This window comes from Chiloscyllium plagiosum, chromosome 6, assembly GCF_004010195.1.
Source record: "Chiloscyllium plagiosum isolate BGI_BamShark_2017 chromosome 6, ASM401019v2, whole genome shotgun sequence".
NCBI classification, from domain to species: Eukaryota; Metazoa; Chordata; class Chondrichthyes; order Orectolobiformes; family Hemiscylliidae; genus Chiloscyllium; species Chiloscyllium plagiosum.
The window spans coordinates 81,745,460-81,753,095 of record NC_057715.1 but is presented as its reverse complement, the minus strand read 5'-3'; the positions used below and the strand labels follow the sequence as shown (position 1 = coordinate 81,753,095).

Sequence of the window (7,636 nt, the reverse complement as noted above, 5' to 3'; positions counted from 1 at the left end):
TGATGGAAAAGGATACACCAAATCTAAAAGTTGAAGTTCTAAATTGGAGAAAGGCCAATTTTGACGTTATTAGGCAAGAACGTTTGAAAGCTGATTGGGGGCAGATGTTCGCAGGTAAAGTGACAGCTGGAAAATGGGAAGCCTTCAGAAATGAGATAATGAGAATCCAGAGAAAGTATATTCCTGTTAGAGTGAAAGAAAAGGCTGGTAGGTGTAGGGAATGTTGGATGACGAAAGAAATTGTGGGTTTGGTTGAGAGAAAGAAGAAAGCATATGTAAGGTATAGACAGGATCGATCAAGTGAATCCTTAAAAGGGTATAAAGGCAGTAGGAGTAGACTTTAAGAGGGAAATCAAGAGGGCAAAAAGGGGACATGAAATAGCTTTGGCAAATAGGGTTAAGGAGAATCCAAAGGTTTTTACAAATACATTGAGGACAAAACGGTAACTCGGGAGAGAATAGGGCCCCTCAAAGATCAGCAAGGTGGCCTTTGTGTGGAACCGCAGAAAATGGGGGAGATACTACATGAGTATTTTGCATCAGTATTTACTGTGTAACAGGGTATGGAAGATATAGATGTAGGGAAATAGATGGTGACATCTTGCAAAATGTCCATATTACAGAAGAGAAAGTGTTGGATGTCTTGAAACGCGTAAAGATTGATAAATCCCCAGGACCTGATCAGGTGTACCCTAGAACTCTGTGGGAAGCTAGGGAAGTGATTGCTGGGCTTCTTGCTGAAATATTTGTATCATCAATAGTCACAGGTGAAGTGCCGGAAGACTGGAGGTTGGCTAACGTGGTGCCACTGTTTAGGAAGGGTGGTAAGGACAAGCCAAGGAACTATAGACCAGTGAGCCTGATGTCGGTGGTGGGCAAGTTGTTGAAGGGAATCCTGAGGGACAGGATGTACGTGTATTTGGAAAGGCAAGGACTGATTAGTGAATGCAATGTTGCGGGTAACCTTGGTACTGTCCCTGATTCCAAGTTTGTTTTCGGGAGATTATTACAGGTTTCACTCCAAGCTTTGTATGTATTTTATAGAATATGGTGTCCTCATCACCACAAGTTGACAAACATCAACATTTTATTAGACAACACTCTGTTAAACCACATTTGAGAACTTCATGCAGTTATGATTGGCAAATTTTGTAAAGGAGAGAGATGCCCCAGAAAGATTACAGAGAATATTTACAAGGGTAAAACAGAAATTAATGAGTGTGCATATCAAGATGGGATGAACGGGCTGGATCCCTTTTTCCTGAGAGAACTTAGGGGTGACTGAATAGATATACAGTATTTAAAATTTTAAAAGATTTTTACAGATACTGGATAATTCTTCACTGATTGTTTCCATTTTGGGATAGGAGCATAGCTAGATGCCATCAATTTGATTCACCAAGAAATTCATCAGGAACTCAGAATAAACCTTTTTGCTCAGAGGGATAGGAATGCAAAACTTGATACCATAATGAAAGATGAATGTGAGTAGTGCAGGTGTATTTCAGGGTAAGTCACCCTGAAGCACATTCCATCTTTTGAGTATCCACTCACCTTCTGACTTCTGACTTGTAGATACTGATAAAAGACTTGATGATTATGGGCAGAAAGTAGGCAGAAGAATTTGTTGTGGATTGCTTGAAGAAAAGCTGACCTGTTGCAGTCGGCTGAATTACCACCTTGGATGTTGTAAATATCTGTGGTTTTATGAAAAGAGACAGTGAGGAAGAGAAAACAGACTGAGGAGGTGGAGGAGAAATATGCCAGAGAACCAAATAAATAAAACTGACAGAAAATGCAAGAGGATTACGTGTAATGCAAGTGGTAATGGTATTAAGGAGTTTGGAATACACTTTTTTGTCGACTAGGAACTAACTAATTTCCTTGGCTCATGAAATGCAAAGGACTGAATATATTCAGTAGGGTTCAACTCAGCTAAGTTGAGAGAAATGATGAATTAGAATTTGTCAAGAATATTGATGGGTGAATATATGTGGGCAGGACATGCTTCAAGTGAGTTTCATTTCCTGCCATCATCTTGTAGATGTTTATAATGTTGTCTTAGAATTCAAACAAGTATATGGAGTGCATGATAATTACTGTTGATATCAAAAGATTTGATTTTCTTTTTTTTAAACATAGATACAGTTGATGCCAAGAGTAAATGGAGAAGGTTTTGGAAGAGTTGCATTGATCATCTTGGTAAGCCTTGAGCTGTCAACTAGCACCCCAGTGTTTGTGATATTATTCCCCTTCACATCTCCTTGTATGTTTGATAAATTGTCCTTATGGTCAAATATTTCTTTGTTTGAGCATGTTACACTTTCAATTGATATTCTGTTACAAGCTTTAGACACAGTGTCATGGATTTCCTTTTGCCAAATCATCATTTCTGCAGTGTAGATGGGACCATGTGGAATCTCCATTGATGCAGGCTTCAGAGGAATTGCCCAGGAACTTGGAGATGATTCTGGATAATCCTCTGTACCTGGAGCCACCTGAACATGTCTATTTAAATATAATGAAATTAAGTTGGTAGTTACTCAGGAAAAGTTAAACTGTTAAACTTCTGAATAACTATTTAACTGATGTAACATTTCTCTCACACTGGCAATAGCACCTCCCACAGATCCTGATCAACAACCCACTATCTATGCCCAGGACCTAACCCCACACCCCTTCCTGCTGGACCTGACACAACACTTCCTTCCACCAATAGACCTGAACCCCTTTTCTCACACTGAGACCCTCCCTCCCATGATTTCCTCCTATGCTCGAGACTGCACCCTCTGCACTAGCAGACCTGATATCTCCACCCAACCTAAACATTGCATTACTTATCTGGCACCCGTGCCACCTGGTACCCATTCTCCTACCTGGCTGGCACCCTACCCACCTGAAGCCCTAATCTTTCACTTACTTTATATACTTACTATTTTGAAGCAGCTGCCAAAGTGGTTTACTGTGATTCTAGACCATTACATTTCAAAAATGGCAACTGACTACTATGAAAACAGGAGTATGATTTTTCTTTGATAGTGTTGAACTGTCAGAGAAGGACCTGTTATGGGTATGTACTTCTGAAGGAGCCATTATTAAAAATTCCTGTCAGAAATGCAGAGCTCTTTTGTTGTACAAAATGGAGAAAAGTGATCCAGTGAATTAGAAAGCATGAACAATTTATAGTGAACAATGCAGGTCAGCAAATACCTCCTTTAATTTGTGTTATAGTGAATTACTGTGTTAAATGACCATGGTACAATTTGATGAGGACCTATCGTGGCTTCAGACATCACGTAAGAAGTGCGCGAGTAAATTTATTGATGCTCAATTTTGAAGTATTCAAAGAAGTCCCATAAATAACCAGAGGACTTCCAGGATATCGATTACCACACCTAGCCTTTACATTCCTATCAAAATAATGATATCCTTGGCAATCCATCTAATGCCATTTGGAATGGGCCGAGAGGACATCCCCACCATTCATGAAGTCTGATCGGTTCATTAATTGAAAATGCTTTGCAAGTGTGTACATGTAAATTATTACTTATAAGTCTGAGTAATTGGTTTGCATATACTGACATTTGTGAAATGTTTTTATTACATTAATTATCTTTCCATGTTTTGTATTCTGCACTTGTATTGGCTTGAAATTAGTCTTGCAATAAATTAAGTGTCTTTGTTCCACTTTTATCACAGAGGATGACAGGACTGTTTACATCTTGAATTCTGTGTTGCCACTTTCAAAACTATAATCCTGTGACACTTCTTGTCTTCCTGTTGAAGATTTATTTGAGAATATCTCCTGTCTGCCTACACAGGCATTATGATGTGCACGCGGTTATGAATAACTGTGTAGGCACCTTGTAATTTCACTTCAATTGCAAGAAAATTGCTGGTCAGACTTTTGGAAAAGGGTAATGAAATTTTGAAGAATAATTGATGCATTAAGAGTTAAAGCATTTTTGTGCATTTTTAAACAAGAGCTGAGAGAACAAAGATTGATAAATTACAGTTATGGAAACAGGATTGACTAGACAATGAAAATAGAAAGAATTAAATGTGTTTTCATTGCACAAATGTGAGCAAAACATGTATGAACAAATGTGAACAGTAAGAATACTGAACAAACTAGACAAATATTACAATATTCCTTCAAGCTCTGATTTCATTGCAGATGAAATCTGTTCTAGTTTCATAATGTTTTAGACTTGAGGACTTAGTATCTGCATCAAGTTAACGTGATTATATCTCATTATTTTATCATATCCTGAAACATATCACTGGGGACAAATTTCTAAGGCAGATAATCTTTAGCTGTCTTAGGCAGTAAAGTCCTACTTTGGAAGCTAAATTCTAGATGTCTTGTTAATAGTTGGAATGGAACAATCTGGGTGATCCAAGATGGAGGACGGGAAATATTTCTGGCTGTAAGAGTTGCTCCTTTTTTTTGAGGTATTTTAGGTGCTGGAGGTGATTTCCGTGAGTTCCAGGAGCAGCAATTACTGTTTTATATACAATGTTGCATTGTTTTGGAACTTTGGAAAAAAAAAGTCAAAACAACAGCAGTTTTAAAACGGAGAAGAACAGGCAAAGTAAGCACGTGGTGAGGACAGTGCAGGAGAGAGAGAGGACCTGCACAGTTACTGCCTTTGCTGTTTTTGAATTCATGTGTCGCTGGATATCGGAGTGCATCTGGGTAAATTAACAAACAGTGAATTTCACAACTAATCTTGGAGGAACCGGTTTGGGCGAAGTTCACAGCACAAAATCAGATAAGTTAACTGTTGTTTTAAGTCTGTCCAAGAGAAAGGCTGTTCTAGTGAGTACAGTGGGTTCTTCCTTGATTATATGTTTTTGGAGATAAGTCTCTTGATTAAACTTAAAATATAAGCCATAGCTATTAATTTAACCTGGTGCAGTGTTTTGTAGAGGAATAAGACAATGTTATTTTTTGGGTCTGTAGATTGTGAAGGAGCAAAAATGGCCTTTGCAGTGATATGTACTTCTTGTCAGATGTGGGAGTTTAAAGAGAGTTTAAGGTTTTCTGCGGATTATATCTGCCATAAATGCTGTTGGAAACAAATCTTATCAGTTAAGTGGATCGGTTGGAGAGACAGATAGAAGCGATGAGGAATTTGCAACAGCAACAGTATGTGATGGATGGCAGTTATAGGAAGGGGGGAAAGTCTCAGATACAGTCACATAGATGGGTTAACACCAGGAAGGGTAAGAGAGGTAGGCAGCTAGGCAGGAGTCTTTTGTGGATATTCCCATTTCAAACAGGTATGCTGTTTTGGAAAATGTAGGGGGTGATGGATTCTGAAGGGAACATTGCACGAACAGCTAAGTTTCTGGTATTGAGACTGGCTCTAATGCAACGAGGGGTACGTCGGCTTCCAAGAGATCAATTGTGTTAGGGGATTCTGTTGTCCGAGGTACAGACAGCAGAGAAAAAGCAGAATGGTGCCAGGATCAAGGATGTCTCAGAGAGGGTGCAGAATGTTCTCACGGGGGAGAGGGACCAGCAAGAGGTCATTGTCCACATTGGAACCAACGACATCGGAAGGGAAAAGGTTGAGATTCTGAAGGGAGACTACAGAGATTTAGGCAGAAATTTAAAAAGGAGGTCCTCGAGAGTACTAACATCTGGATTACTCCTGGTGCTACAAGCTAGTGAGGGCAGCCATGCATTCATAGAGCAGATGAATGCATGGCTGAGGAGCTGGTGTATGGGAGAAGGATTCACATGTTTGGATCATTGGAATCTCTTTTGGGGTAGAAGTGACCTGTACAAGAAGGACGGATTGCACCTAAATTGGAAGGGGACTAATATACTGGCAGGGAAATTTGCTAGAACTGCTTGGGAGGATTTAAACTAGTAAGGTGGGGGGGTGGGACCCAGGGAGATAGTGAGCAAAGAGATCAATCTGAGACTGATACAGTTGAGAACAGAAGTGACCCAAACAGTCAGGGCAGGCAGGGACAAGGTAGGACTTATAAATTAAACTGAATTTATTTCAATGCAAGGGGCTTAACAGGGAAGGCAGGTGAACTCCGGGCATGGTTAGGAACATGGGACTAGAATATCATAGCAATTACAGAAACATGGCTCAGGGATGAGCAGGACTGGCAGCTTAATGTTCCAGGATACAAATGCTACAGGAAGGATAGAAAGGGAGGCAGAGAGGAGGGGGAGTGGCACTTTTGATAAGGGATAGCATTACAGCTGTGCTGAGGGAGGATATTCCCAGAACTACATCCAGGAAAGTTATTTGGGTGGAACTGAGAAATAAGAAAGGGATGATCACCTTATTGGGATTGTATTATAGACCCCCTAAGTGTCAGAGGGAAATTGAGAAACAAACTTGTAAGGAGATCTCAGCTATCTGTAAGAATAATAGGGTAGTTATGGTAGGGGATTTTAACTTTTCAAACATCGACTGGGACTGCCCTAGTGTTAAAGGTTTAGATGGAGAGGAATTTCTTAAGTGTGTACAAGACAATTTTCTGATTCAGTATGTGGATGTACCTACTAGAGAAGATGCAAAACTTGACCTACTCTTGGGAAATAAGGCAGGGCAGGTGACTGAGGTGCCAGTGGGGGAGCACTTTGGGGCCAGCGACCATAATTCTATTTGTTTTAAAATCGTGATCGAAAAGGATAGACAAGATATAAAAGTTGGAGTTCTAAATTGGAGAAAGGCCAATTTTGACGGTATTAGGCAAGAACTTTCAAAAGCTGATTGGGGGGCAGGTGTTCGCAGGTGGCTGGAAAATGGGAAGCCTTCAGAAATGAGATAACAAGAATCCAGAGAAAGTATATTCCTGTCAGGGTGAAAGGGAAGGCAGGTAGGTATAGGGAATGTTGGATGACTAAAGAAATTGAAGGTTTGGTTAAGAAAATGAAGGAAGCGTTTACAGGTATAGACAGAATAGATCGAGTGAATCCTTAGAAGAGTATAAAGGAAGTAGGAGTTTCCTTAAGAGGGAAATCAGGAGGGCAAAAAGGGGACATGAGATAGCATTGGCAAATAGAATTAAAGAGAATCTAAAGGGCTTTTACAAATATATTAAGGACAAAAGGGTAACTAGGGAGAGAATAGAGCCTCTCAAAGATCAGCAAGGTGGCCTTTTTGTGGAGCCACAGAAAATGAGGGAGATACTAAGTGAATATTTTGCATCAGTATTTACTGTGGAAAAGGATATGGAAGATATAGACTGTAGGGAAATAGATGGTGACATCTTGCAAAATGTCCAGATTACAGAGGAGGAAGTGCTGGATGTCTTGAAACGGTTAAAGGTGGATAAATCGTGATCAGGTGTACCCGAGAACTCTGTGGGAAGATAGAGAAGTGATTGCTGGGCCTCTTGCTGAGATATTTGTGTCATCGATAGTCACAGATGAGGTGCTGGACGACTGGAGGTTGGCAAACGTGGTGCCATTGTTTAAGAAGGGCGGTAAAGATAAACCAGAGAACTATAGACCAGTGAGCCTGACCTCAGTGGTGAGCAAGTTGTTGGAGAGAATCCTGAGGGACAGGATGTACATGTATTTGCAAAGGCAAGGACTGATTCAGGATAGTCAACATGGCTTTGTGCGTGGAAAATCATGTCTCACAAACTTGATTGAGTT

At 40.2% G+C, this 7,636-nt stretch overlaps 1 protein-coding gene across 1 annotated transcript in view; it reads left to right on the top strand.

The window, feature by feature from the left end:
- The window catches only part of atp8a2 (ATPase phospholipid transporting 8A2), a 567,355-nt gene that overhangs the window by 11,972 nt on the left and 547,747 nt on the right, over positions 1–7,636 (top strand). Inside the window, exon 3 of the mRNA XM_043691978.1 lies at positions 2,143–2,202. Within this exon, the coding sequence (XP_043547913.1) occupies positions 2,143–2,202 (60 nt within the window). The remainder of the gene's footprint in view (positions 1–2,142; positions 2,203–7,636) is intronic.